Source organism: Poecilia latipinna, unplaced genomic scaffold (assembly GCF_001443285.1).
Source record: "Poecilia latipinna isolate Pla-1442-1.1 unplaced genomic scaffold, P_latipinna-1.0 Scaffold414, whole genome shotgun sequence".
In the NCBI taxonomy this organism is placed as follows: domain Eukaryota; kingdom Metazoa; phylum Chordata; class Actinopteri; order Cyprinodontiformes; family Poeciliidae; genus Poecilia; species Poecilia latipinna.
Window position 1 is genome coordinate 11443 of NW_015113030.1, and position 27680 is coordinate 39122.

General features: G+C 39.4%; 2 protein-coding genes and 1 long non-coding RNA gene across 6 annotated transcripts in view; 1 reads left to right on the forward strand and 2 right to left on the reverse strand.

Annotated features, from left to right (window-relative positions):
• LOC106950648 (protein arginine N-methyltransferase 8-B) overlaps positions 1-12454 on the forward strand; it is a 23025-nt gene extending 10571 nt beyond the window's left edge. The window contains exons 2-8 of the mRNA XM_015037658.1: positions 3307-3370; positions 4702-4844; positions 5127-5214; positions 6025-6140; positions 7617-7767; positions 10410-10531; positions 10904-12454. Coding sequence (XP_014893144.1) covers positions 3307-3370; positions 4702-4844; positions 5127-5214; positions 6025-6140; positions 7617-7767; positions 10410-10531; positions 10904-10987 — 768 coding nt within the window. The 3' untranslated portion in view covers positions 10988-12454. The remainder of the gene's footprint in view (positions 1-3306; positions 3371-4701; positions 4845-5126; positions 5215-6024; positions 6141-7616; positions 7768-10409; positions 10532-10903) is intronic.
• Positions 314-10016, reverse strand: LOC106950649 (uncharacterized). Its single transcript, XR_001425656.1, has 2 exons — positions 9094-10016; positions 314-1025 (listed from the first exon to the last, which is right to left on the reverse strand). It is a non-coding gene; the product is annotated as an uncharacterized LOC106950649 (long non-coding RNA).
• A 1703-nt stretch (positions 12455-14157) lies between the features above and the next one.
• LOC106950647 (ras and EF-hand domain-containing protein homolog) lies at positions 14158-27104 on the reverse strand. 4 transcript variants are annotated; one of them, XM_015037654.1, is made up of 19 exons: positions 26998-27104; positions 26530-26580; positions 23870-24229; positions 21552-21663; positions 21285-21471; positions 20141-20287; positions 19921-20011; positions 19744-19839; positions 19111-19298; positions 18883-18954; positions 17522-17567; positions 17335-17417; positions 16942-17272; positions 16725-16857; positions 16115-16196; positions 15842-15956; positions 15614-15715; positions 15390-15466; positions 14158-14997 (listed from the first exon to the last, which is right to left on the reverse strand). In XM_015037654.1, the coding sequence occupies exons 3-19, from the start codon at positions 24083-24085 to the stop codon at positions 14913-14915; spliced, it is 2163 nt and encodes a 720-aa protein (XP_014893140.1). In that variant the 5' UTR covers positions 24086-24229; positions 26530-26580; positions 26998-27104; the 3' UTR covers positions 14158-14912. The 4 variants fall into 4 exon arrangements, with proteins under 4 accessions (XP_014893140.1, XP_014893141.1, XP_014893142.1 ...); XM_015037655.1 differs by having other exon boundaries at positions 26934-27091; XM_015037656.1 differs by having other exon boundaries at positions 26503-26580; positions 26934-27091.
• Between the last annotated feature and the right edge of the window lie 576 nt (positions 27105-27680).

Sequence of the window (27680 nt, forward strand, 5' to 3'; positions counted from 1 at the left end):
GTGGCTTAGAGAATAATAAAAAAAATATATTTAAAAAAATGTGTCTCAGAAAATTGTAGTATGTCATAAAATCAATAAACATGATATTTTAATCAATTGTTAGGTTTATGAACATGATCTGGGCTCCTTTTGCATGAATTCCTGCATCAATGCGGTGTGGCACGGAGGAGCTCTGATTCCAGACCAACAGGATGATCGATACGGATCAGTCGACCCGAATCCTGAACCAGGAAACATCACACCTGCTGATTCTGAGGCAGGAAGTCGAATCTTTGATCGAACTTTTCACCTGTTTATGCAGTAAAAGTTTGAGTTTTTGCAAGAAAAAATATTTTCTATTTTATTTATTTCTACAAAATCAGAACAATATAATTTAGTTCATATTTAGATTTGAGCAAGAAGATGAAGAGTTTCCAGATCATGTACATGAAAGAACATGAAAATTATGAACATAATTTTGAGCTTTTCTTTTTAAATCCAGTTGAGTTGAACCTGCTGTGTCAGACTTTGTTGCACATTTGGAACGTTCCTCTGATGTGCAGCTGATAGGAGTGCAGACTGCAGCAGGTTGTGATCCGCTCTGCTGTTCTGTTCTGTTCTGGAGCAGAAGTAATTTGGACCCAAAGCATGTCTGAGAATAAACGCAGCATGCTCTCCCCTGGCTGGAGATGATCACGAGGAGCTTATTTTTGACTCCACTTCTATCCACAAGCTTCAGGGAAGATGTGATTAAGTCGGGTTTTTCTGAGCTGCTGGTTGACATTCTGCCGTTTGTGTGACTTTACCTCCAGCCTGCTGTTTGTTTGCCTTCTCCATCCAGCTGTCTCTTTGGGTTTCTCATCTCTCCATCCTTGTCTTTCGCCTCCAGTTGATGCACTTTGATGCTTTTCACATCTGCGCTGCCCCTCCTCCATGTTTCTGGGTTTATTGACACCTCGAAAGCTTAGACTTCAGAGATGAGTTCAGCTTTAACTGGGAGGATGTGGACTTTACCGCCAAGCTGTCTGCATGTCAATGCATTGGATCTGTAATGATGTTGACATGTTTTAACTGCATCGATCGGTTCTGTGAGTCACTCAGTTGAGCTCAGAGCAGAGGGACAGAAATTACAGTTCTAACATTTTTAAAAGGACTCTGCCAGTCGAGTCTGCATAAAATCTCAGGATTTTATGAAGATTAGTTTGTTTGCATTTCCAAAAAAACTAATTAATTCTTGTTCCTTGAAAACCCTCAAACCTGTTTTTATCAGTTATTGACACTGACAGAACCACTGCATAAACAGACTTCAAAATAAGAGCATGAATTTAAACATCTAATTGAAGAATTTTTACGGTCAATAACACAGACATCAAACTTCATTCACCTGAAAGTTCATAAAACAGCCAAGAAAATTAGTGCTTTAGAATTTATCTGGAATAATTTACATAGGGAAACTAAGTGTGCTAAACAAAATGTAGCTCTGCTATTAGCACACTAGCAGCAGTGTGCCATGAGCGAACGCTGTGCAGCCGAGCGCCTTTCATTTGACATCCGTTTGACTGAGTCCCAGCTTGACTTCCTCATTTTATGGACCAGAACTTTTATGGTTCACTTCAGAATCGTTTGGGTCAACGTGACCAGAAATATTAGGTCTTGGTGTATTTCACTAATAAAAAGCCCTGATGTAAATAGAGCAGATGATGAAACAACTAATCTGAAAAATATGTTTGGCTTTTTTTTTTTAAGTTTCATCTTAAGAACTGCTTGGTAGCGTTTTACCAGCACTTTTATGTTACACACTCATTTTTACACACTTTTGCCTGTGTAGAAACACAGTCAAAAATGAACAAATAATTTGGGTTATTGGAAATCTCAGTAGATTCCTCCTGCCCTCCCAAGTACGACAACATTTATCTATTAATTTAACATTTAACTATTCATTTATAAATGTTTCAAGCTAAATATTCAGTCTACAAACTAAACATCAAGCTCCAAGCTAAATATAGTTAGCATGATAAAACTTTAGTTGAAAGCTAAATATTTAGCTAATATGTAAATTCACTTGCTGATAACAGGAAGTGGGCCATCAAAATAAAAGCTGTTGGCATTGCTCATTCCACCTCATCAACATTATTTCTTTTCATTTCTTCTTGTACAACATTTCTACTTAAAGCAGCACAGATGTTTACTGATGGATCTGGACCTACAGAAACTCAACAACATCCATGTGATCCACCAGCAGGCGGTTACAGAAGACAACTTTTATTTTGATAGTCCACTTCCACTTATTGTCGAAAAATTTGCAGATCGACTAATTATCTATGAGCTAAATATTTATTGTATAAACTAAATATTTAGTGACATTTATAAATGAAAGAATAACAATTTGAAAAATTAACCCCCATTTTTTTTTTGTAAATAATCCAAATTACTGCTTTTACTTTAGAAACGGCACTTTATATCACATTCAGGTTAAGGATTTGCAGAATGAAAATAAATACAAATATTAATATAAATATGATTAAACTATAATAATCAGCCAAGCAATAAAAAAGAAATCAAAACTACTGAACAGTTAGGATACAGACAATATTCAGAGTAAGAAGCTTGAAAATAATAAAATTATTGAAGTCAGAATGAATAAAATAAATTGTGAGAAAACGGTCAATATTAAATAGTGTTTAGTTGCAGTCGCTCTGATCTTAATTTTCCTTAAAGAGCCTTGGCAGCACTACAGTCACTGTGACAGTACCTTCTCCCCTGTTCAGCGTTTGTCCCTCTGTAGTGTTTTACCACTCCTCTATTTTCAGCTTGACTGCAGGGCATTTCCTGCAAAGCTAAATCAGCCGCAGTGCACGATGTCAGGAATAATCCCTTACCTGCTGCTGTCAGGCTCTGCATGTTTTAAAAGGTAAAGTTAACTTTAACAAGACAGCAAAAAAGAAAAAAAAAGAAAAAAAAAGAGAAAAGAAAATCCTCTGAGTGGGTTTTTAAATATTTGTAGATGGTTGGATGTTTGATGAAGCTTTTCTCCCCCGGCTCAGTAGACTGCAGCAGTTTCCTATTTTACATAACAAAGACGAGTTTCAGAAGGAAAATTTCTCCTGCAGAAGACAAACTCCTCACTAACTGAGTTTTATTAATTTTATGCAAACAATCAACAATCATTCCATCAAAAACCCTCAAACAGAGTAAATATGTCATGATGGGTTTTTGAACGGGACCAAAATGCAGACAGGAACTCACCAGGGTCACAGGGATGAGAATTTTATAATAAGATAGCTATGTTACCGTCAGTTGTTACATTCAATTTTCTGTTTCTACCAGATTGAATGTTCCAGTATATCAGAGTACTCAGAGCGGATCATCAAGTCCAACCACCTGGACAGCGGTAAGCGTTTCCTGACATGCTCTAAACTGTTTCTGTCGTAGAAAATTCCTCATTTTCCTAAATTTAAACCCATAATGACCAAAAAATTACATCTGGAAATGGTGAGAGTTTGTGATGTCATAATATTTCCAAAATGGAGGAGTGTCCGTTGAGCTTTGGCAGAAGTTTACACCTAACTGTGTTATGTTTGCTGAGTTTTGCTAACGCTGTTGCTAATTTTGCCTAATTGGTCAGAAAACACAGAACATAAATAGATTTTAAGCTACAGCAATGCATTCTGGGTACAGAATAAATGTCATTTGCTGCGTCACGGGTGGAAAACGTGAGGAAAGGAAACGGAGCTGCTGTGTAACACTCCAAAATAAGAGCATGAATATAAAAGTCTGTTTTTATATTCATAACTATTGATAAACAAAACGTCATTACAGATGTCACACTTTATTCAACTCAAAGTTAACAAAACAGCCAAATAAATTAGTGCTTTAGAATTTATCCCCAAAAATAATTTAGGTGAAGCTTCCAGTGCTAGCCAATGTTAGCCAAAATGCTGAAGCACACAACAAAAATGTAGCTCTGCTATTAGCGGATTAGCAGAAGTGTGCTCAGCGTTTAACTTCCTTAAGTAAAGTCAAGTTTGTACACATGCACCTGTAATTCTAACAGTATTTTTCTTTAGAAAAGACAAAGACATGAGAGTCCTTCACAGATTAATGGATCAATTCATAAGTCACTGCCATAAAAATGAATTGAACAAAAAGAGGGAAGGAAAGCATAGAAATGTGATGCAGAAGAATAAAAAGTATGCACTGAAGTAAAAGTGACTTCATGAATAATATCAAAGCACAGACCTCCATCATTACTCTGCTGTGTTACTTTGCTCAGACAAGTTTTCAAATGTCATAAATTAATGCAGTTCAATTCCTGAAGTCCTGCAAAAAATAAAATAAAATAATTTCCTGCAAAGCCACTAGCCACACACCAGCCGAATAATGGCTCGTCAGCAAATGTCTTATCTGTATACCTATGAATAGCAAATACACTGCAGTCATTTAGAGAAACAGCGTTATCCGTGTGGAGGAGCAGGACTCGCGTCATTCTGCCAGTCGTTGTATCAACACAGAAACTCTACAGTAACTCCTCACCAAATCAGAGCAAACACCTCAAGTCAATTATTTTCCAGCAGAGCAAAGATCCAATCCTCCACCGTCGCCCCCAACTGGGTCAGATTCCATCAGAGCTCTTCTTCCATCCTCTCTATTAGTTCTCATTCTGCGCCCAGACACCTGCTACCAAACACCACAGGCTCCCTGTACTCCCTCTGTGTGTTTCAGTTATCACCATATTCAAAGGAAAGGTGGAGGAGGTGGAGCTTCCTGTGGAGAAGGTCGACATCATCATATCTGAGTGGATGGGCTACAGTCTGTTCTACGAATCCATGCTCAACACCGTCATCTTCGCAAGGGACAAGTGGCTGGTATGGCATCCAGATCACCTGCGTTAAAAATGCATCTTGGTTTGATACGTTTGATCCCAAGTAATCTCAGTCAGACTTTAAATATTAATAACATTTTGAATGAATGGAGTTATTGTCATGTAAAGGTGACAAGCAGTTTGGTTGGATTCAGCTCAATCGCAACAGAAAATGTTTTTATAAGTTCTCTATTCCATCATAGTATGAAAGGTGAGGTAAAAATGTGCATTAATAATTTAAAAGTTATTTTCCTCAGTGTGTTTTTTCCTCTGTTCTGTCAAACAGAAGGCTGGTGGACTGATGTTTCCGGACCGAGCCTCCCTCTACGTGTTGGCCATCGAAGACAGGCAGTACAAAGACTTCAAAATACACTGTAAGAGCATCGCTCAGGCTTGTCTGCAGTCTAACGTTTTCCCTCCTCATGTTTCCTGAGAACCGTTTCGGCTCTGAGTGACTAAAAACAGTCAGATGATGGATGGATATCTATAGAAGCAGTTTGGGTTTGGTTCTCCTGCAGAAGCTCCTTACTGACATCATGGATCAGCAAACCCCTCCATCCCATCCCGAACCGCCCAGGAGGATTGTGGGAGACCTTTACGGTGTTTGAAGGATTTCTGTATTCCAGGAGCTTCCAATGATCAATGTTGCTCCAAACTCTCTCAGATAAGTAGACAGCAAGAAATGCAAATATAGTAAATCATGAAGTCTCTCTGGGCTGCTCCGACCTGTTCATCATCACCAGCTCTCCTCTGCACTCGGGTTTTCTCTTCTTTTGGGTCATGAAGGAGATGTTTGCTCACACATCACCATAAGAGCCTGTATGAATAATTTATGGGACGACTCAGCTCAGGCAACAAGGATTTGCGACACAAGATTGAAGTCTGACTCTAATCAGACCCATGATAACAGAGTGTTGCCCAACAAAGTGGGACTTTTAGTGCGTCACTCTGGAAAGCAGTCTAAACTGTTTGAGGTGCATCTGAAGAGTCGTAGATCACACGACTCTGGCTGTCTGAACAAGACATTCCTCCTGCCGTGTCCCGTTGTTTCCCAGATGCAGCCGGGCTCTTCGCTGTGGTTTTCCTGGAGCAACGAAACGACTTCATGCGTTTGTAATAAACGTTGAAGACAACAAGTGAAACCAGGTTGTAGATTAACTCCATGATGCCGTCATCTTCACCAGGGTGGGAGAACGTGTACGGCTTTGACATGACCTGCATCCGAAACGTGGCCATGAAGGAGCCGCTGGTGGACGTGGTGGACCCCAAGCAGGTGGTGACCAACTCCTGCCTGGTCAAGGTTAGTCTGGGAATGAAAGAGTTTTAATGAAGGCCGATTCCTGTCAGGCAGTGACCAGTGGTGAGCACACTGCCACTGCTGCGTTAGCAGAGCTGGTTTTCCATTAGCGCTTTAGCCGACATTGAAAACATTTAATGCTTTCAGCTTCAGCAAATTATTTTTCAGAAAGAAAAAATGCTGAATTAAAATAATTCTGCAAAGCAGAGTGGGTCCAAATTCCCCCACAGGGAGTAAAAAGATCACCAGTTAGAAACATCTGATTAAACATTTTACTGGTTTTCACTGTTTATTTTCTGCTGTCGTATAAAAAAGCTGAAATGATTTGAAAAGTGATTCTTGTGTTAGTTTTGTTTGGTGCAAAGTTTGTTTTATGATTATAACCCAGCATGTCTCCATAAAACCTTGAAGCATTTCTTTAGTTTATTAATAAATTACGTGAATTATTGAAACTCCTGGATCTTTCATTTCACTTTGGCTGCAAAAACAAACAAATCTGCATTCTCCAGGAATCGAATAGAACAAATAGAATAAATATCTGTTTATATCCCAAAAATACATTACAAGTGCTGTTTGTGACGTGAATCTGTTATTTTTATAAACCTTTCTGAAAAACTCAGTTCCACACCAGGTGGTAAATGTAGTTAATAAATAATATTTCCAGCTGATAAACATCCTGCGTTGTGTTTGACCTTGGCATGCGGCGCCGTCTCACTGTGAAATCCCCTCATCGTGCCGCTGCGCCCTGCATGACAATCGCAGCCCGTCTCGTCACCTGATTGTTCTCATCGTCATGGAGACCTTCTCATTACCGACGCTGATTACAGCTTCCTGACTCAAAGCTGTCTGAACTCACCTAGACCTTAATCAGTCTGGGAACAGGAATATTTTAGTCTTTTCAGGTTTTTAATTGGCTATGAATCCAGACTTTGACTAGGCCATTCTACCACATAAATCTGCCATTGCATGTCTCACTGTGTGTTTCTCAGATCTTCTGCAGAGTTTAGCAGATTTTCTTCCAGGATTGTCTTGGATTTGACTCCATTCCCATCCCCACAGCATGATGCTGCCACCACCATGTCCCCTGTGGGCGTCTTTATTCTATAATGTTCTCTAACTGAAGATAGTTAACTTTTATTTCACCAGGTAAAACATTCATATTTACAATGCAAGCCTAAGAGTGGGCAACATTATCTGCATACATAAATGGACTTTATTTTGGCGTACCTGATTAAATGGGGTTTGAATGCATGACACTTATCAGATTTCTATTTACAAACATTTTGAAAACCAGGTTTTCTTTTCATTCCATGTCACACTTGTTTCAGGTTTTGTGTTCTGTTGCATAAAATCCCAATAAAAGCATTTAATTTTTGGTTGTAATAAGAAAAACTGAAAAAGTCCAAGAGAAATCTGACCTAAATTAGAATCTCAGAGTTTATCTGACGGTCGCTGACATGAGGCTCTCTGCTGTTTCAGGAAGTAGACATCTACACAGTGAAACCTGACGACCTCTCATTCACCTCGGCCTTCTGCTTACAAATCCAGAGGAACGACTACATCCACGCTCTGGTCACCTACTTTAACATCGAGTTCACCAAGTGTCACAAGAAGACTGGGTTCTCCACAGGTAGGACTTCGCTCTGGCTGGGAGGAAACTGCAGAGCTGCAGCGACGTGGAGCATCCAATCACATCTCACCTTACTGACTTATGAATCTGCTCAATATGAAACTATGGATGAGTCATTCTAGTCTCTGAAATCAAGAATCATTTATGAAAACAGAATTCAAGAAGTGGCCAGATTTGGTCCAGTTTCAGGAGAACGTTGGTCAGACTGGAGCAGATTCAGGTTCTTATTGGACCTGGTTTGGAGCAGCTGAGAAAAGATTATTTTCTCCTTATTGATACGTTTACTCACAGAAAAACACAAAGATCGATTTTATTGATTTAATGCTGTTAAGGATCAACATCTAAACGTTTTTAGTTGGAATGAATTAGTCAAAACTGATGTGTGGCTGACCTCTAGTGGTGAAGGTGGAGAAGACGGTTTGAGTTGATTTTTTTTTGGCAGATGATGGTTTGGACCCTTCATGAGGTAACATTAACTAAAAATGACAAAGAATCAACTATGTTTTCAAATATAGATACAATAATAAATGAAGGTTTCAGCTGTTTTTCATTTTTCATGGAATAATTGCACTGATTTTCCTCAACAGAAAATCCTTTAAAACCAGTTAAATCCCTTTAGATCTTGTGCTTTTCAATCACTTTCCACAAATAAAATATCAGAAAAAAATCATCCATCCTAAACTTTAAAAGTGCAAATACATTTGTGATACTTTAAAAATATAAAAGAAATTTAAATGTTGTTTTTCTTTCTCTAAATGTTCTGTAACATTAATGGCTCTAAATGAGTTTTATTTAGCTGAACTGAGAGCTAAAAATGGCTGTTTGATGGATTTCTTGACAGTTTTGCTAGAAATAATCACAGATCTTCTTTTCCTAAAGCCTCAGAGAGACTTTTCATCTCAACACAAAGAATTACTCGGACGTAGCTCTTCCTTTTCGTCTCACTACCTTTCTATCGATTTTCTGTAAAAGATGTTTGTCGAGCAAAGTTCCCAATGTCAGACCTGCAGACTCGCCTGCCTAGAAACTTTAAGATAAAGATCTGAGTTTACACACAGAGAGTCAAACTGGATTCTCTGGAAGCAAACGGCATCAGACTTTTGACACCAGAGGAGAAAAACAACCCACAGGTCAAAGACTCCATTTCACGGCCGTCAGTGGAAACGCCGTGTCGTCAGCTGCATTAGCATAAGAAGCAGAGCTGGGTTGCCCAAACATCGGAGCTGAGCCTGTCCAGCTGCCTGACAGCTCCTTTCATCTCTGAGCTGAGAAAGAAGATGGAGCAAGCAGGAAGACTGAAAGAAACTCGATTTCAGAGTCACTGACCTTCAGAGCCTCCCTGAAGTCCTCGGCGTCTGTCGGGTGAAACTCCCCGCGTGTTCTGGTGCGGACAGCATCCAGGGCTGGCCGTCTCTAGCGAGTCTCAGATGGATGGCAGCAGACAAACTGTGGAACCGAACCCAGATTTAAATTAATGCACAACGACCAGCAGCCGGGTTCTCCATCAAACCAGAAACAGAACATCTGAAAATAATCTGAGTTTTAAAAACACACATGGGATTAATTAAACAAAACCAAGCAGCTTTTCTTCTCTCACGTCATTATCATGCTTCGTGTCAGTCTGTCAAACTAAATCCTCAACAAGCCACTGAGGTGTTTTGACAGGTTGTGAAAAAAGCTTGAAGGGTGTAAATACTTCTGCAAGGCATTTCCCAGAATATTTTTCAGGAAGATTAAAAGTCAAATAAAAATAATTGTAAAGGAAGCATAAGGATAAAGTTAAGAAGGTGCCAGTTTTAGGAATCAGCTTTAAGCAGACGTTTGTTACTGAATGTGAGAAAGTTAGAGACTTTCCTGGTTTTATGTCACAGTTTCCATCCAAGTACAAATATTATTCAATCTCATGTTCGTTTGAGTTTTCCTTCTTCTGAAGGAACATTTCTGGTAAATGATTTCTGTTTATGTTTGTTAGCATAAACTCACCTTGGTTTGTTCCTTTGTTCAGATCCCGCATTCAGGACAGGTGTGTGGGCGGGGCCAGCCCAGCACTTCCTGGTTCATGATGTCATTGATGGTCTCCGGGTTCAAATGAAGGGTTTTCTATAGTTATTGTCTGTAAAGTAACTTTTGGAGCTGCACTCTGTGGAGTTTTGTATTTTGAATAGATGAATTTATAAATTAGATAAATAATCTGATTCCTTCTTCTTTGTTTACATTTTATTGCTTAGTTTAAAATATTTCATAAAAACAATTAGGTTTTCCATCTGGGAGCTTAAAATGGAAAAATCTTCTAAATATTTGTGGCAGAAAATGTTTGTTAATGTCTGTTAATAAAATTCAGCAAAAAGAAGCTCAGTGGATTCAAACTCAGTCATGCTGAATGAAGTAAAAATACAATAAGTTGCCAACTTCAAATGGTTCCAATTGCACTACTGAGGAATGTTTCCCTATCTTGCAGCTACAGTTATTTTATTGAAAACTTAAGTAAAATAAAAATGCTTTCCAATGTTTATCACATTATTTTACACCTCTTTATATCGTTTGCGCCACTGGCTGCAATAAACCTTTACTCATCAGTAAAAGATCTGATGAAATAAAAGCTCTGTTTTTACATGACATGTGTGTTTGTTTGTGTGTTGCAGCTCCAGATGCTGCGTACACACACTGGAAGCAAACCGTTTTCTACCTGGAGGATTATCTAACCGTGAGGAGAGGAGAAGAAATCACTGGCAGCATCACAATGAAGCCCAATGAGAAAAACATAGTGAGTGTTGAGTTGAATGGATCTCATGATCATATTGTATAATAATAACGCACGCCTTATTTAACAGATACTGAGGCTGTTTGCACAGCCAGCAGGTTGTTTTCTGCAGCAGCTGCACTGCGGCTCCTTCAGCAAACAGCAGAGTTTACTGTTGACCTTCAGTGTCCTCTCCACCTTTAAGGAACAGACAGACACTGTTTGCTTTCTCCTGCTGCCTGACATGAACGCTCCGTTTACCAAACGCTGTTTGGTCAAAATGATAAACCTAATTGTTCTGCCTCCGTCCTGAATTCCTTTGTGCCCTCTGCTGTGTGTTTGATCAGTTGTTGTCTGAAAAACACGCCCTCTTTGTCTCTCCATGCTCACTCACAGCGTGACTTGGACTTCACTTTTGAACTGGATTTCAAAGGGCAGCTGTGTGAGGCAGCAATCTCCCATGACTACAAGATGCGTTAGATTGGACAGCGGCGTCCTGCAGACAGCAACATGGAGGACCAAGACGCAGATTCCTGAGGACAGACGGACGCACAGCGGGACGGGACAGGCATCATCATGGCCTGTGATGAAGATGATAAAAGTGAGACTTTGATATGTAAGGAGAGCAGGAAATCATTTTGCAGACTGTTAAAATTATTCTGAATGTAAAACAAACAGGTCAGTTTCTAGCACTGACGAATGTTACTGATAATAATTGTGTTCATGTGAGATGGAGTGCTGTTCCTGTAGAATGTGGTCTGTATTTGCTCACTACAAAACAGCGCGTATAAAAAGTATTCACATCCTGGATGTTTTGCTCTTCTTGTACAAAACAATCATGAGCAACAAAATTAGGCTCTTTTGACAAAAAAACTTTATTGTTACTGTGAAAAATTATTTCTACAGTAATGACAAAAACATAACATCAGTGTTGTGCACTGCTAACAAAAAATGAGCTGCTAACCCTAAAGCACTAACTAGTTCTGCTAACGCTAAGCACTACACCACCACAGTGTTTAGCAGAAGCTAATGAATGCTGAAGTACTGAATTCAGTTAAATTGTTGAAACTCATTCCCCTAGATATTATATTTAGAGCTTGTTTTGTTTTGCTGTATCTTATTTTGTTCCTGTATGTTTTTTATTTTAAATAAAGCTACGGAAGAAGAAAAAAGAAGAGCCGAACATGAAGAGGAAACGGAACAGCTGCGTAAACACACGTCACCCCCTTCAAAATAAAGGGGGTGTTGTGGGTTTGATAACCAAAGCCACAACACAAATTTCAAACTTTATTTAACCGAAAGTATATAAAAACCTTAGACTTTATCTGGAAACAATAAGCTGGGGAAGTTAAGTGCACTAAATGATTTCAAAGTTAGCAAAAACATGTTTTTAGATTAGCATAAGTTTTCCCTCTAAATAGTTTTCAATTTGACATCAAAGAGTTTCTTTTTGTCAAAAAAAACAAGAAAACATTTTGATGATCAGAATTAATTTTTAAAAGCAATAAGAAGAGTAAAACATCCAAAGGGATGAATCCTTTTCCAGGCACTGTAGTTTGACTCTTTCCTCCATATGCTGTTTTGGGTTTACAGTGAACTACATCATTAAATTTAGGTACGACTGTCATGTTATGCGCTGTAACGACTGACTGAATTGAAACTGTTTACATTTGTGAAAGTTTAGCAGTAGTGGGTAACACATCAGTAAGTGAAAAGTGCAGCCAAGGATGAGCAAGCACAGAAAATGTGGTTGTTCTATTTCCTGTTCCTGTCTTTATGAGTGAGCAGCTTGTGGTGACCAAACCCACCTCGTGCCACATATAGAACTTTGTTTGTGGGTTTTAGTTTGAGCTGTGAAGTTGTCCAATTTCTGACATCATTTCTCGATCACACAGTGGGGGACAAGTATTGAATGCATGTTTTTCCTCATTAAACATGCATTGAATGGGTCCACTGACAGGAAATACATACCAGATGTTGTAATGTAATGACACAGGGAGTAAATGCTTATGGAAGCATTTGATTACTTTTTCTGTGGGTTTCAATTGGAGCATTTTATTTTTAATTCCTTCTTTTACCACATCCATTTGTTGACAATCTGTCCCACATCATGATACTGCCGCCTCCAGACTTCATGGTTGTTTTTTTTCAGTTGATGCGCAGCGCCACTTCTCTTTCAAACATGGTGCGTTCAATGACAGAGTTCAGTTTGGGCCTCTTCTAACCACACTGTGTTCTCTCAGTACTCCACTAACTAACTTTTTACATTTTAAAGGCGCCTAAACTTGTTTCTTTGGCGGTGGTGTTTTGCACCACAGTCTGCATTAAGGACATTATGGTTGAATGCACTACTTATTGTTCATGGTGAATGCTAACTTCAGGCCTTAACTCTCCTCCAGTCTCTGGTTTTTGGTTAACACTGTCAGAGGTCGAAGGAGGAGCAGTATGTCAACATTTAGCCAATATACGGTTGGAAATGTCATGAGAAAACTAATATCCTTCACCCATCATTAAATGCTTCTTGTGCAATACTTTCATAGTGAGATGTTCACATGAACTAAAAAACCTATTTTGCACTGACAGGGATAAGATTGCTTTCTAAAAACTGATATTTTGGCTTTCCATGCCTTTTTGCTACTTCAACCTTATAACTTATCTGGACTTCAGTGTTTGTGTGGATTACAGCTACAGACATCTGGTTCAAATTCCATGTTAGTAACCCCATAAGGAATAAAACAGAAAAGACAGCTCAGTACTCATTTATCCTGCTGTAAATGCCTTGACGCATTAATCCAACCCTTAAACTTTGATTTTTTTAAATTTCCTTGTTTAGAATTAGCTTTAGTTAAAACAACCAATATTTCTTTAAAATTTGGGTCTAAATTATTCTGAATAAGAACTTCCAACATTTTACCATCTTAGCAACTCAGATAAAAAAAATTTCTGAAGGACTTCTGAGGCGATGCAACAAAAACAAACAACATTTGTAGTTTTATCACAAATCCTGCATTCCGGCTCGGCAGTGGATCCATTTCACCTGAGCTCTTTAGGTCATTGCCAAGATTTCAACAAGCTTTTTATTTAATAAATCGGTTGATCTAAATCATCCTAAAGGAAAAAGTGCTGCTTGGTCAACCAGATGTCAGACAGTGACAGTTTTGATATGGATTACACGGCTCTTCACCCAGGGCGCCATCACATTGAGGAACCCAGGAGCCTGGAATAAGTTTTCCAGGTGTTTTCTTGCCCATTTGATGGGAAATGGAAGCATCTCTGTGTTATCCAGGCTCTGCTGCAGAAATGAAATAATTTGACAAATTCTAGCTTTTAAAATTTTTTATATTTTAAAGGTTAACATGCCAACAAATGGATAAGAGAAGGATTATGATTATTATTATGGTGAACTATATTACATAAAAATATATAGGAGTACTGACATGGAAAGAAAAGCACAGTTTGAGCCTTGATTTGCTGTTTTTGGGTTATACCAGTATAATCTGGTATGTCAACTGAACTTTTGCCATTTATTTTTTATATTTTGTCACGTGACCTAAAGCTGGAATAAACTGATTTGGTTAAACTTAATCACTTTGTAATGTTGTAAATCTATTTTATGTTTTATGATTTAGCGAGCCACAGTCCGCTGATGAATTTCAAACATTTTATTAACATTTCCATATATACATTAAATTAACGAGACTCTTGACGTAGTGAAACATTAGTGACAAAAATAAAGTTGAGACTAAATTTTAAACATACAAATTACAGAACATCTTCATAAAATACTTGGCATCTAAAATTAATCCAATCTGTTCTTAAAAGTTACAACAAAGTAAATTAAATATTCAAAACTAATTTTCAATGAAAAATAACTTGCCACCTAACAACAACAATTAGGTTTAAAACCTGGAACAAAAACATGTGCAATTAAAGTACTTCTATACACTGATGCCCTTTTTTTAAACATTATATGAAGAAATGTCACAAGCAGAAATAAACTGCATTGAATTTACATCAGTTAAAACTCAAAGTTTTAAAGGTATAAAGTTTCATGCAAAGTTACTTAAATTATGGTGCTTTGCTGTTATGTGTCATTTTAAACATGGATATAGAGGAAGTGAAACATTTAGTATATCTCATGATAGATCTACATTAATATAACAATATGCCCTTCATAAGTGAAATAAATATGTAGAACAGATAAATATACTATTCAAGTTAGGGTGAACATACAAATAAAACAAACGTACTAAATATTTCAGCTAGTTGTACATTTAACCCACAACATCTTAATGGTACTTATTTTATTCAACCTGAATTTTCTTTGTGTTTGACTGGCACATGTGATTTAACTAGGACATTTAATAACTTGGTTAAAGGGTAGTGCTACGTTGTGTTGAGTGTTTTAGCAGCAGGATCTCCTCTTTGAGGGGCTGCTGATCAGCTGGACCGTTTTCTCCTTCTGCTGGTCTTCTTGTTCCTTCAGGATCCTAAAATAAAAGATGATCAGTTCCAACAGGAACACAGACGGGTTTTACCTGAACTCAAACCTGTGATTAATGCACCACCTCGTTTTCACATCTACTCCGACTCCAATGACATATGATATTATATGATAACATGATATTTTTGCATTACATAAAGTTTTCTGAAAGTTAAATAATTTAGAGCCTGATTGTAATATTAGAAATAAAACCAGTGATTACAAATCAGAATTTACTCAAAGTTAAATACTTCATAACCAAAACATGAATGCATTCAGAGGTGGTACATTTTGCTAATGCGCCAACAGCTGAGCTAATGTTTCACTTGGCCCTATTGCAAACTTTGAACACGCCTGGCATATTTAAGAACATGTTTTATTGTTGCATTAGCTGCTTACCTGGCTAAATGCACCATGGACTCGGCCACATTGGCTCCAGAACATGCACTGCATTCAAAGAAGGTCATCTGGCAGTCCTTCAAACAGGAAAACAGGGTTAAATAAAAGGCAGTAGAGCAGATAAAATGCTAATCTCAGAGTGCTAAAATGCATTTCCAGGTATAATCACGATTCTGACCCCAAATAAAAATGTAATGCTTGTAGGAATAATTTAAACTCAAGACCTTGGCGAGCCTTTCGCCCACTTCCTTCTGAACTTCCCTCTCTGCCTCTTTGTCCGTTTTGTTTCCCAAGAGCATGATGGGTATTTCCCCACCAGTGCCCTCCTGAAAAGCAGTAGATGTGATGAGCGTAGGACAGGCAGCTGGTTTTACTGCAGCAGGCTGGACAGGACTGGTCCACATTGGAGTCATTTCTCAGGAAAACAGACTTTTACTCTGCGGATCCGTTACCTTGACGCTCGTCAGCCACTGTCTGACTGCAGTGAAACTCTGCTCAGCGGTTACATCATACATCACAATCACACCATCAGCTTTGCGAAAGAACTGCTTGGTGATGCTGCGATACCTGCAGGAGAAACAGGAAGTGGACTATAAGTAGACTTTTGGTCACTTCCTCCTAATGTCACGGTGCTTTAAGCCGCATAAAAACCTGCAGAAAGCAGAGGACTTTCATCCAAGACACCAGAACTTCTCTAAATTTCACACTTTTGTAATGGAGCTTACCTTTCCTGTCCTGCTGTATCCCACAACTGCAGCGCCACCTGGCTGTTGTCCACAGTTATTGTCTTCACACTGTAGTCTATGCCTGCAGACACACAAGTTAAAAAGTGATTTATTTTAATGTTTGTCTTCCTTATTTCAGTGCAATCTGACCATTTTGTGATTCACTGAAGTATTAAAAATGGTTCCCAAGGCAACAGATGAGCCAGTGCTGTGTCCAAACTCAACCAAAAAAAAAAAAAACACCAAACAAAAATGTATTCATTGAATGATGGGTATTACATTTAACAATAAATGAAAGAAAAAGGAAAGAAAAACTGAAGCAGAACCTGAGAATTTCAACCAATTTACTGCAAGCCAGATTTTTAATCTAACATCTAGATTCATAAAACAGAATGACATCAGAAATGATTTAAACATAACCCTCATGTGAAAGCATAAGTCCACCCTCAGACAAATTTAGAAAAATGCCAAAGTGGGCGGAGTCCAGAGCCACTGAGGGGTGTGGCCAGGTTCCCATCGAGTCACAGCCAACATCACTGCAGCCCAACATGACTTTGTTGTTTTAGTTTTTATCGACTGACAGGAAGTGAAAAACGTTTACACTGCGTACCGACGGTGGCGCAGGTTCCCGGGTGGAAGCGGTCGTCACAGAATCTTTGGAGGATCGAGGTTTTTCCCACGCTGGAGTTTCCCACCAGGACGACCTTGAAGAGGCGATCAGGAGCCGAAGGAACACTTTCCTCCTGGGAACCATTAAAGGAAACGTTGGGCCCAGTGAACCTGCTGGTTTACTTTAATCCAGCTCAGCTACATGTGGCGACGCTTACATTGATGGTGGTTTCCTTGCCAACCGGCTGACCTCTTGGAGATGTGGGAATCTGCTGTTCCTCAGGCTGTTGCTCAGGGATCGGCGATGACATGCGGTGAAGTTCGCTCATCACATCCACACCGTCTTCATCATCCAGCTGAGTCTCCACTTCAGCACAGATCTGCAGGGCGTTCTGAGCCAGGCCGCTGTTCAGTAAATAGGGGAGGTGGTCTTCTTCTATGGAGATGATCCTCTGGAAACGACTCCTTGCTTCAGCTGGGAAGGACGGCTGGTAGACGCCGTTAAGGTTCTGCCTCAGGGCGGTGGAGGTCGGCTCCTCCTCATCCTCACTGCAGAAACACCAAACATGAAGCTGCTGCTGCTACGTCAGCTTCACCTCTGTGTGGTTTACCTTTTAAACACATCTGTGTCTGCTTGCTTCACTCCATCAATAAAGGACCGGTGCTTCAAGCTTTTCTTGGTTCCTTTTGATTTCTGCAAAGTGAGATTTGTTTTTCAATTTTTAATACATGGTTCTGGACAAAAAGATTTGATTTGAAAAACAGAAAATGCTTTGTACTTCTCTGAACACAACACACCTGAAAGGACATGTCTCTTTCATCCCGCAAATGTTTGTTCATTTCTCTGTAATAAAAAGACAGATGAAAACTAATGGCTGTTTTAGGGGTTAATGCTTAAAGGTTCGCCACGTTTTTGCATTACTGATCACCTCAAACATCACCAACAATCTGGGCTTATTCAGGTCCTACTCATGTCTCCTGAGCAATCACATGTTGTGACTGAAAAGCAGAGTAAATAAAGCTCTTGATTTTACATGCAGAGAGCATAAAGAGCATCTCATCTCTTTATTCCAACGTTGCTTTTATTTCAGTATGTCTGCCTGCTGCAGAAGGTAAAAATCACGATAGTTTTTCTGCACATCTGAAATTGGAGGACAGAGATCAGCTAAGCTGGGTCACCACTGAATGTTTGACATGTTGGAAAATCTCTGTTAATATTGAAATTAAATGTATTTGAAACCCAGATGTTTTATATATGAAGTACTTCTGAAAAATGGATACAAAATATATTCAAATGCTACTCAAAACATTTCAGGAATAACTGACTATGCAGACTCTCTGTCTGCACTGGTGAAAAGTCACCCACCATTTACCTGCACAAAGTTTAGAACAATATAAATTCATTCTCTAGATGTTTGGAGGACTTTTAAAATGACAAAAGGAACAGATTCTGTCCTGATGAAGGGCCTGACATCCAGCGTTGAACTCTGTCCCAAAACACATGATCCATAATAACTGAGGCAAATCAACAGCGACATGCAAGCTTCATAAACGAGACTTACATGTTTAAGTCCTGGCCCTACTAAGAACACGAGTTCATTTAGATTAAGTACATAGATAAATTAACACATTTAACTTCCTTTTTTATGCGTTTTTGGAGTGAACGTAAATCTGAAGCAAAGGCGACGTCCACCAAGATGGAGGATGAAGGTTCATCTCTGCTTCAAACCGATCTGATTGGACGATGGAAAAGACTGTTGTGTTCAAGTTGTGCTAAAATGAGTTCACCCATTAGTGAAGCTATGGTAGCCTAAAATAGCATCTCAATGCTAAGCATGTAGCAGCTAACGCTAATGTAGCATCCAGAGTGCACATTTCTGAAGAAGCTCCATGAATAAGAGAAATTCTGGAAAAATAAACAGAGAGAAACTGATGGTTGAAGAATCTGAATATCCCATTAAAAACTACAGATATATTTGTTGTTGAGTTCTTATTTCTATTTAACAATTTAGCTGCAAAAACAGCTTTTAAATTGAAAGCATAAAATATAATTACAGACACTACAATTAACCTGATTAAAAACGAGTCGCACCACAAGTTCTGAGACGTCAACATGCATTCGATCTGAAACAGCCGAAAAGTGTTTGATGGAGCCACACCTCAAAAGGTCCAGCTGTTTGTGAAGACTGGCTCGCTCCCGCTGCAGTCCTTCAGTAAGTCTGTAGATCTCCCTGTGTGCAAAAACAGTCAGTTTGTTCTGGAGTTTTCCTTCAAATCCAAATATAAGCCAGAGTAGAGAAAACAACAAAACAACGAGGTTTTACCAGACAGCAAGTAGTGTCAAAAGAAGCCAGACGTTATTCTGACTGATCTGAACGTTTGCTCACATCTCCTTCTCCTCGTGCAGCCGAGCCGATTGCTCCTGCAGCAGACCCAGCTGCTCCTGCGCCAGCGTCAGCTCCTGGCTCACCAGCTCCAGCTCTCGGGCCAAGTCGTCGTTCGTCTGCTTCAGCTTCACGTTTTCCACTTTGGTCTCATGCTGCTCACTGTGGAGCTCCTGACACTGACACTCCAACTGGACAGAAATTGTTCAAGAAAAATGACTGAACTTTTAAAATTAAAGATATTTTTATATGAATTTGCTCTTTTAGCACTTTTCACCTTTCAGTGCAAAAAATTACTACATGCAGAGTCTTAATTTGCTCCTTTCCAGGCAGAATTTCTGTTTTACATTGATGAAACTATTGAAATGTGAATTAAAGCAGCCGTTTTAGGAATTTAGCTCCAGTAAATATAGTTTGAGTAAAAACTGGAGAATGGATTCATGTTGAAGTGGGAATGAGCTGTAGGCTCAGATGCAACCATTTTAATCAGCGTTGATGAAGAGATGCTAAATGTCATCATTATGTTTTTATCAGTTATCCTGCGCCTGATTCTTCCTGCTCCAACAGTTTATGGTTTGTTTGATTTTCTCTTATGACTGAAAGGTTTTGATCTGGAGTCTGAACGTTTCCACCGACCCGTCTCTGTTTCTGGAAGAGCTGCTCCAGCTCCTTCTCCTTGCTGGACAGCTGCAGCTCCAGGTCTTTACTTCGGGACAGATATCGATCGTAGTCCTAGAGCAAAGTTTTTAAAAAGAAATTTAATGGAAATACTAAAACCTTGACCAAATACAAAAAGTTAAGGAAAATAATTACCTGCAGTAGTATTTTGTCTTTTTCGTTTTTTATCTGCTGCTCCATTTCTTCATACAGGTGCTGAATCTCATCGTCATGTGTTGCCGCTTTCCTAAACGGATAAAAGTCATTAATATGGAATATAAGGAAATGAACTTATAGTTCAAGTAAAATTTGTGGGGGTTTTTTAAACAGGTGACAGAAACCAGGACTTTTCGGTGAGGCTGATGGCGTCTCAGACCTTTTGAGGGCACTTTCCATGTCTCTCTTCTCCTGGTTGGCGTCTCTGATCTGCGCCGTCACTCTGGCCAGGAAAAGCTCAAAGTTTGACAGAAGTTGAGGCTCATCGCGGCGCAGCTGGGCCCACAGGCTGCGCACCTCTGCAGGGCTGGTGACAGAGTTCAAACATTTTTACTCCACTGATTTTCAGTCAAACTCAAGTCTGTACTTTGACTAGGCCATGAATCAGCTTCAGACTCCCTCTAAAGGAAGATGAACAGGGTGAGGCTTTGGCCGTTTCTGAAGAACTAAACAGGTTTCTCTTCATTTGTCATTAAATGAAGAGGAAGAAAAGATTTTAGTTTTGTAATTGTCTTAGAAATTAGTTTAAAAAACATAAAAACATTGGAGTCTTAATTTTTTTGAAATGGGGAAAAAAACAAAACAAAAAGCAATGAGTGAACCAGAAACGGACTGAAAACTTATTCAAATGTTTGAAAAAATGCATTTCATTATTGGAGTAAAAAATCTTTTATTGAAAGACAAAAACATAAAAGTCAGACTAAAATAATAATAATAGGTAAAATGCACTAAATTGTCTGAAATTCCAGTTGGGTTGCATCCAATAACACTAAGCTGAAAACTTTGGTCTATGACTTGATTAGAATTTAAAATGATTTTTTGTGGTATTCTATGAACGGAGTAACAACGGGCATCTGGGCAATTTTATCAATCCACTAAGCTTCATTTAATGCCCAAACAAATGAAGATCAGTCTGTCCTGCACAAACTGAAATGATCAAACATGTCGTCTCTGCTCCCATCATGCTGCAGAATCAATAAGTTCCTTAAATGCAGCATCCAGATCTTAAGAGAGACGACCCACATCTTACATAAGATTCAATCTTCTAGTTGGACATTTTAAGGGCAGCTGAAAAAAAAGAAACCCATGAAAAATGTTTTACAAGTTTTAAAACAGTTGAATTTAAATGAAGTTTTTTAAAGCTTCTTATTAGTTTTCTGCAGGTCTCCTACTCTTTAGGATCCCACCAACATCTGACTGGCAGCACAGAAAACGCTGAGCAGAAACATATGGACCTCTCCACTAAAATCCCGGCTGAGTTTCTGAAACGCCGTGCAGACATTCAGACCTGACCCTGAACTCACTGTTCCAGGAGGCTGCTGGCCCCCAGGCTCTCCATGAGCATCGCAAAGTGCTTTTCCTCGTCATCCTCAGCCGCGCCTGGACCCTCCTTCCACTGGGACTGGTACAGAACCTCCGGCACGCTTTTACTCAGGTTCTTCTCAGTCATGACGTCATCTACAGAAATCCTACGGCCAAACAAAAACGCACCTACAAAAACACAAAATCGAGCTCATAAGCACAAGCAGGTCAGATGCAGGTCGGAGTCATATTTAGTTTTGGAAACTTACTGAAACCAGAGGAGAACTCTTCCAGCGTGAGGAATCCGTTTCCATCAGAATCGAGCGAATCGAAAACGTTCTCCAGCTCGTCTGCACTCAGAGGAAGCTCACCATTCAGCCTCTGTCAGAAAGCACAAAAAACCCATCAGGTTAACAAAATCCAAGGACACTAATGTCACTGTAGCTATAACAACTGCCATGCAAGTGTTATATGGAGCAGCAACTATTAGTAAAGGAGAAAGACGCACATTTTCATCCTCTCATCTCAGTAAACCAGATGTTTAATGAACATGACCAACCAGACAATACACAACCTCTCCCAAATTATTGTAAATTGCTGCTATAAAATGCATTTGTAAATTAAAATCTATTTATGTGGAGGAAAATCTTTGGCATTAGCAGCTTATTTTAAACGTCAGGAGATCCTCCTGTGAGCCAGCAGAGCCACGCCTCTGGCAGCCTGGTTTTCAGTGTTTACACGGTTCAGTGTTGACCGAAGCCGCCCGTAAAACCCAGAGCTGGACACAGAAAGGAAAATCTGCTTTCAACAACCAGCTGTTCTGGAGAGTCTTATCTGCTGCAGACACGGAGCTTCAGCAAACAGCAGACCAGTGAAGCCATCCAGCTGGAGGTCCTGGTCTGACCCAACAAACCGATTCACCTGCAAACAAACTGCAGGGAGCCGAGTTACAGCCTCCTATTCCTCTGCTTCAGTTTTTATCCTAAATGTTCCAGATGATCAAACCATCAGTGTCACATAATTAGGTTTCAAATGATGATTTGACAGAACAAAGTTATCCAAATTAACCTCCTTATTAAATCAAATACACCAACCATGTTTTTATAGTGCAATGTAACTAATCATGTCTGACCTGCAGAGTAAAGAAACCATTTTGGGAGAACCTGTCTGACAACATGAAGCAGGATAAACATTCACCAAGCAGAGCATCATGTTCTGATGTGAAGAAATTCAGGAACACATGAGAAAATCTGACATCAGTGTGGAAATGGTCACAAGTCCAGATCTAAAGTTCCTGGACTCCAGAGAAGCTGAGAAAAAACACGGAACAGTGGAGAACGTTCCCAGGAGAGGAAAACCCAGCAGAACGACTACAACAACTCATCCAGGAGGTCCGACGGTGGATTCCACTGGGAGCCGGAAACTCCTGCTGGGAATTCTCCCCATGTTAACCGGAACGCCGTTTCCTCGAATAAATAGGTAAATAAGGTAAATGGAACGCAGCTTAAAACTCTGCAGGCCTCCCTGCCTCAGTTAGGGTCAGAGGTCACAATATAAGAAAAATAAAAAAAGAAGAGACTTGGCTTTATGGACGAGTTCGTCTCAGATTTACAAAAAAATAAATAAATCTGTAAACTGATGGAACAAAAGTACAACTTTTTAGAAGCTGGTATCCTGTTAGATCTGGTATAAAAACTATAATTTCAGAATCAGAACTTTGAACCAACAGTCAAACTTGGCCGCGTTGCTGAATTAAACCAGTTGAGCCACTTTAGATTAAATCATAATTCCTCCACAAAGATGTGAAAATCTTTACAGCCGTTATCAGACAGATGATTGCAGCCTGGAGTGGCAGAGCTGCTTATTTGCTTTAGGTAGCAATTAGTTTTCCACAAAGGGCCAGACTGACGGCCATGTCCCTTAAATCACTTGAAAACAGCTCTGTGTATTTACTCAGCTTATCTTTGACAGAAAGATTTGTTTAATGATGTGAAACATTTCACAGATAAAGTATAAATCATTTAAACAGAATCTAATAGCAGTTTGGTTGAAGTGCATTTAGCAGAATTGGGCCTAATTACCAGATCATGACCATAAACAGCAGATCAAAGCTCCTCCTGAGTATTTATGATCCATAGAAGCGAAGCATTGAAGTGGCTCATCAAAGCCCTGGATGAGCTTCTGATGGACCAGAGAATCTGCACAATAATGCAGGTGGAGAGGCTGTGTGACAAAGAGTCTCCGTCTCTTTTATGTTGCTTTGAGTGAGCTGCACAGTAACATCACGCTCCTGTTTGGTATCAGTAATGAGCGCTCCGGCCGTCCCGCATTCTGTTCAGTGGGTCAACAAAGCCATAAATGATTCTTTATTCTGAGAGGTGAAAAGGTTCTACGAAAACAGCAACACTAAGAAAAAAGGAGGTTTCCAGTTTCATTTAATCACAGATTTCCTTTCAAATCTCTTCTGCTCCTAAAGTGCTATTCAAACTTCTAAACAATCAGGTTTCATCCGATTACATTTAATCCATTTATTTAAGAATAAAGATGCAGCGAGGATTTGCGTGTGATCTCCACGCAGCAGGCTCACCTGCATGTCCCGGCGGGTGATGAATCCCTTGTTCTCCGTGTCGCACATCTGGAAGAACTCGTGAGTTTTCTCCAGGATGGTGTTCTGTCCCACATCTGAACTCCGGCTCCTCCTCGAGTCGTCCTCCTCTGCGCTCGTTTGGTCGCTGCCTCCTCGTGTTTGGAGCGTTGTCCGGGCCACGCTGATGTCAGGACACGGAGAAGTGAAAGCTGCCATGGTGTGAGCGAGAGTTTTCTATGAGCCAGCTGCAGACGGAGGGCTGGAGGAAGTGGAGCTTCAGGCTGCTGTGGAACCGAGGCTTTCAGCAATGTCACTGATTGTCATCTCTTAGCAACCACCTCTTCAATTAGTAGATGAAACCTAAGAGGAACACAGAAGGAGGGTCTTTAGTTACAACCTCTGGTCCAGTAAATACAACAGGAGGAATTTACTGAATCACAAAAAAGGAACATTCACAAACTTTAAACTTAAAAACACGCAGCTAGTCAAAACCGCAAACCCAAAAATAAAAAGCTTATAATGGTACACTCCATACTGTTACCATGAAGAATGGTAACAACATTTCAAAATCCTTAAAGTCCCTAAACTTTAAGAAATCCTTAAACTGAAAAGTGTGGTGTGCAGGTGAATTTAGTCACCAAATGGTTACAAGCAGCAGTGGATGCTGATAACTGTAATGCGCTAATCTAACATTAGTTCTGCTACCAGGTGAAATAGCAACACAGTATTTAGCAGAAGCTAATGTGCCTCAGCTGACACCCACCATGTGTCAAGAGCTGCATTTTCATTGCTGATGTTCACAAACTGTTGATTTTCCAGGAGTTTCCTAAACGCACCACACCATCATTCTACCACTTCCTGTCTGTCATCTTTGGCTTTTCCACCAAATGACTGATTTTTCTCAATCATTTCAATTTTTCTCTCGACTCATGTGGTTCAGAGTCGCAAGACAAATTTTCATAGAATTGGCATTTTGTGAAATTCACCAATTTGTGGATAAAAAAAATCTCATCCTAGTGTAAAAATTTAAAAAGTGTTTTTAATTTCCATTAAGCAAATTAATTTGTGTAATTCCAATTTGAGCCAAATGGTCAATGGAGACGTGGCTGACCGTCTACAACATGCTGGATCAGCTGCGTCACACACCTGTCTGCAGTTTCACAAAGTGAAGCTTTAGAGCAGATCTTTCACTCATGGTTTTAATTTTTTATTACTTTTGAGATTTGCCGACTGCATTGCCAATTTTGCCCAACTGACCACAGCAGGTGTTCGGTCAGAAAGCACGTAGGAAATCACCTGTAGTGACCTTTGCTCTTTGTATTCTCTTTGGGACAATGTTCCCTCTGACACTAATGACTTCAGACAGGTAAACCTTTGCTTTATTGACTGGCTGATGTAACTCGGACTGGGAGCACTAGTTTGGAAGATTGCCTCCCACTTGCACTTCTTCAGGATTCTTGATTAATTTATGAGTGATGATCCATATTAATACAGATATGATGACCAAGAAGACAAAAAAGACATACATGTAGAGACTGACAGCAAAAAAAAAATTGCTTCAGGAATAAAATGATCTAATTAAAAAACATTCAGGTTGAATTTCAGTTAATTTGAAATCTAAGTCCAGATCCTTCCAAACTCTAAACCCAATTCACCCTGTAGCTTCTCTCATATTCCACAATGTAAATTTATTCCGTCAAATTTCACTAACAGCTCACATATTTTTGAAGATATTTGACTTTTCTGAATTTGTTTTGAAGTTGAACCAAAATATTTAGCAAGAATGACGGAAATGATAAGTCAGAGTGAGCAAGACGAGAAAGGGAACCGAGTTCAAACTGTTTGGAAAGAGTGATTTTTACCTCTGCTCATGATGCATTCACTGTAAATGGGAATTTTCCAAACCTAAAATAATAGAAGGTAACTACAACATAATAAAAGGCTCTAGATTAATGTATTAAACCATTTCATGGAATCGGTAATAAAAAAATAAAATTAAATCAGAGGAATGGTGTGAAAATCTAACAGTTAAAATACCTAAACTTAAAACCAACTTCTTGGATTTCCAGCCAGACCAGAAGACTGAAAAATATCAATCATATTTACCAGTCACAGCAGAAAAGTTAGCAACTTTAATTTCTGGTTAAGTTTGCTGAAATCGGTGGAGAGGAAAAGTTGGAAAACAAGGACAGTTTAAATCAGGATCCATATTTTCTGACTGGCAACTAAAATGTAGTTGATGTCCAGGATTTCTGTTTGCCTATCAGTGAACGTGAAAACATTTTTCGCGCCTAACTTTAGCCTGGCCGTCATTCTGCTGTTTAGTTTCAGGAGCAATGTGTGCTTTGCATGCAGACTTTATCAGTTTTAGGTAACAGCTGTTAGACCTGCAGCATTTAGCAGCGCCAAGATCAGGACCGCAGTCACTGTGCAGTAGAGTCTCAACCACAACCAAGCTCTGCAAAACCTCCAAGTCAAACCACAAAACAACACGATCTGCAAAAGCCGCAGTGATGGATGACCTACATGTTAACAGTAGTCACCCACCGGATCATGAAATCTCATAGTAAGTTCATGTTTTTGTCTCAAACTGCGGTACGGTTACATGGAAGCAGGTGTTTAATCAGACACACCTGAGCTGCTTTGTTTTCTCAGCTCACCTGAAACTTTCCCCACCTCATCTCCACACCGTCCTGCAGGAATTAATCCATCTGAGAAAGAAAAATGCATTTTAGAAAACAGAAATCACCAAGTCAATAAACATACATACAATATCAGACCGAACTTCGGCAGCAGAAAGGAAGAGTTACAGAAGCAGCTGTATAATAGAAGTAACATCGAAAAGCTGCAATAAATGAGCGCACGTCTTTTTCAAGGAAATGAGCAACAGACAGGAATGAACAAGAAAACCTGTTCCAATAAGATAAAACAAGCTCTTCCTCCCTGTTATTTAGAAACTTCCTCTAATAAACTCAACCTCTCTCACGCTCTCAAATAAACTTTTAGTGTGTGAAACGCACTTCCTTGTAACTTCTCTCAGACGCCAAGGTGTTTCTCACTTTACCTAAAACCGTTAAAGTTTCCCGGCCGGCTGGAACAAAGTTTGTCGCTCAGAATAAAAGTCTCACCGCCGAACAAACAGCTGGACGGAGGCTGAGGAGTTCACTGAGGACAGGACAGGTGATGTCGCAGCTCCGAGACTGCAGGAATTTCTCTGCTCTGTCGTGGTGACGAAGCGCATGGGGGAGGGAGGGGCTTCGTCATCTGCTGTTACCTTGGCAACGCCAACACGGAAGTTAAAGAAGACACGTGCTGTGGAGGAAAACATTAATAAAGTTTTCATCTCTTGTTTCGGAAGTATGAGGAAATAACCGAAACTGTTTGCAGGAGACAGAATGCGCTCCGACAGGTTCTGTTTACACTGTAAAGTTTATTTTACATACATGCAGCCAATATTTAAAAAATGAGAACATTACTGAAAAGTGAAACACATTCATTACACAAAGATTGATGTTTTAATCTGACAAACGAGGTTCATCCGGACGTAATTCATTAAATATGACCGCAGTAATAATAATGATGATGATGATGATTATTAATAATATTATTATTATTTAAAAGGCACCTTCAGAGCACAGGAAGTCAACATACAAGAATAAAAAAAAATTAAAACCAGAAAAATAAATTAATAGAAAGCCAAAAAGAAATTGGTTCATGGTGATATCTTAGCTACAGCTAATCTTTTTTGCAACATTTAATTGAATTGTCCTAATTAACTTTTTTTTGTGAACATTTCGGTTTGTTTAGATTT

Bases quoted from the DNA above. Each gene is read 5' to 3' on its own strand.
- LOC106950647 (XM_015037654.1), bottom strand. From the start codon at position 24,085: ATGGCAGCTTTCACTTCTCCGTGTCCTGACATCAGCGTGGCCCGGACA. The intron at 20,288-21,284 runs GTGAGTTCAGGG...CTCTGTCACCAG, and splicing joins GCCAGCAGCCTCCTGGAACA to CCCTGCAGAGGTGCGCAGCC. The intron at 17,273-17,334 runs GTAAACCACACA...GTGTTTCTGCAG, and splicing joins GACACAGATGTGTTTAAAAG to TGAGGATGAGGAGGAGCCGA.